The following is a 2,575-nucleotide window of genomic DNA, read 5'->3' as shown; positions in this document are numbered from 1 at the left end:
CTCCCAAGCGGCGCACTGTAGCAGTGCGCCACCAGGCCGGCCCCCAGAAAGTAGATTTTTAAGAAATTGTTGATTTTGAAGTCCAAAGCATGATCAAGTAGGTAAGTTGATAACGGTGTACTGAAAGAACCACTGGGTGGAGCTTTTGTGACAGAGGTTCTTGAATTTGGGTGAGCATCAGAATCACCAATCCAGATCTACACAATCAGAATCTCTGAGGATTGGATTCAATATTTTTATTTTATATAACACCTGGGTGATCCAAATGCAAAAAGTTGAGGACCTCCTAACAGAGATGATTATTATAACTACGGAATCAGATTTAAGATCTTGTCTAACTCTAGATCATAGGATTTCAGGGAGTATTAAAAATTAATGGAATTAGATATATTAGAAAACTACAGATCAATATCTTTTGTGAACACTGACACAAAAATTCGTAACACAATATTAGCAAACTAAATAGAGCAAGATATAAAATGGATGATTCACCATGATAAGTAGGATTTAGATCAAGAATATAAGGTCCAAAAATGAATTAATATAATTCATTAATAATGAAACAAAGGACAAAACCACATAATCATTTCAAGAGATTTAGAAAAAGCAATTGACAAAATCCAACATCCATTCATGAGAAAAACTGTCAACAAACTATTTGAAGAATCAGGTCTTACACTGGGAAAGTATCTCACAATAACTGAAAGGTAGAGCTTTGAGATTAGTAACAATGTCTCAACCAACCTTAAAAGCTGCTTCTTCCTATCACAAAGTTAAAAAATAATATTAAAATATTCAATAACATGAAAATGCCAAAAACTTCAGGTGACTTTTAAAATTGTCCCAAATTCTTTAAAACTTACTAGGGAAACTGCAATTCATGAAATTCATTATCAAGATTCTCAACAGTCCTTCAAAAGGCATCAAAGGACCATTTAGTTTATTCTGTGATCCTACATATTTCCCAACTTTTTGCTTTCATACAATCTAGTAGAAAACCTGGTAACCAGACAATAATCTAGCAGAGAACAGAATGGCTAGACTATAACAAAAGAGCTCTATCTCACTCTCCCTATTCCTAAAAATCTCCATACGCCCCATCGCTTTCATCTGCCACCCACATTCCATCTCCTCCCATCAATTATCCCTCAATATCACCCACTCTCCAGAAGGCCACAGCTGCCTAGTAGATACAGAAGAGAAGTGACACCATCTTTATACTTTAACATACTCATGCACTCAATGGCCTTGGCCACTCCAGGCATATCAAGTCCATGCCTTCTTTTGAAAGGGCACCCAACAAAGAGCCTATGACCTACCAGGAGATCTTAAGGCCATGTCCTTTAAACCTGGTGTTTCAGCTCCCACTGTAAACATTATTTTCATCATTTTCTATGTGGGAAGGAGATCCTCCACCCCCACTCCTTACCAAATAATCCCAAGACTTCAGGAAAATGAAAATTAAAAGTAGCAGTTCTCCCTCCCCAGAATTTCAAAACCATTACCAACACCTTGGAGAAGTGCTGCCATGATGGGAGGCATTACACGTGTAAACTTAGGAAATAATGACTAGTCNAGAGCCTATGACCTACCAGGAGATCTTAAGGCCATGTCCTTTAAACCTGGTGTTTCAGCTCTTTAAGTTCCTTCCCTTCACCTCCCACTGTGAACATTATTTTCATCATTTTCTATGTGGGAAGGAGATCCTCCACCCCCACTCCTTACCAAATAATCCCAAGAGTTCAGGAAAATGAAAATTAAAAGTAGCAGTTCTCCCTCCCCAGAATTTCAAAACCATTACCAACACCTGGGAGAAGTGCTGCCATGATGGGAGGCATTACACGTGTAAACTTAGGAAATAATGACTAGTCTTGATCAGAGAAGGCAAACAGCATCACTGTCTTCTCATTCATTTACTCATTATGCACTGTCTACGGCTGCTTTAGTGCTACAAAGGGGTTGTCTGGTTACTTCACTTGATTACAGTGTGGTGCTGATAACACCAAGGATCCCCATTCAGGCCAGCTGCCAAAAAACAGAACAAAACGGTACTACAATGGCAGAGTTGAGTAATTGTGACAAAAACCATAGGGCCCACAAAACCTAAAATATTGACTATCTGGCCTTTTACAGGTAATGTTTGCTACCCCTAGTCTCAATAATCAGGAGAAAGGACTCATTAATGATGCCATTGGGTGCTATTTCAAACTACATACTTGAAGTTTCAAACAGGAATAAATGATAACTTGCCCACCAAAGTACCCCAAAAATATACAGTCAGTTTCCACCTCAGTTCCGATGAATGTAGGACGAATATACAGACTAGCAGATGTTGAATACGGGACCCATTCTTGATCCAATTTCACAAGCTGTTGAATACACTCTAAAAGTTCTTCTTTGTCAAATCCCTGAAAAAATGAAAAATACAGTGCATGATGAAATTTTCTCCTAATGTGGCAATAACAAATAACTCTCATGGAAGATTTCAAAAAGTAATAATAAAGCCAAACAAATATATATATATATATATATATTTTTTTTTTTTTAAAGATGACCGGTAAGGGGATCTTAACCC

General features: G+C 37.7%; 1 protein-coding gene across 2 annotated transcripts in view; it reads right to left on the bottom strand.

The window, feature by feature from the left end:
* The window catches only part of BCAT1 (branched chain amino-acid transaminase 1, cytosolic), a 67,293-nt gene that overhangs the window by 43,741 nt on the left and 20,977 nt on the right, over positions 1 to 2,575 (bottom strand). For both annotated transcript variants that reach the window (XM_008586830.1, XM_008586829.1), the window contains exon 5: positions 2,289 to 2,408. In XM_008586830.1, coding sequence (XP_008585052.1) covers positions 2,289 to 2,408 — 120 coding nt within the window. The remainder of the gene's footprint in view (positions 1 to 2,288; positions 2,409 to 2,575) is intronic.

This window comes from Galeopterus variegatus, unplaced genomic scaffold (assembly GCF_000696425.1).
Source record: "Galeopterus variegatus unplaced genomic scaffold, G_variegatus-3.0.2 Scaffold4144, whole genome shotgun sequence".
Classification (NCBI taxonomy): Eukaryota; Metazoa; Chordata; class Mammalia; order Dermoptera; family Cynocephalidae; genus Galeopterus; species Galeopterus variegatus.
The sequence above is the reverse complement of the archived record's forward strand: the minus strand, read 5'-3'. Positions and strand labels throughout refer to the sequence as shown.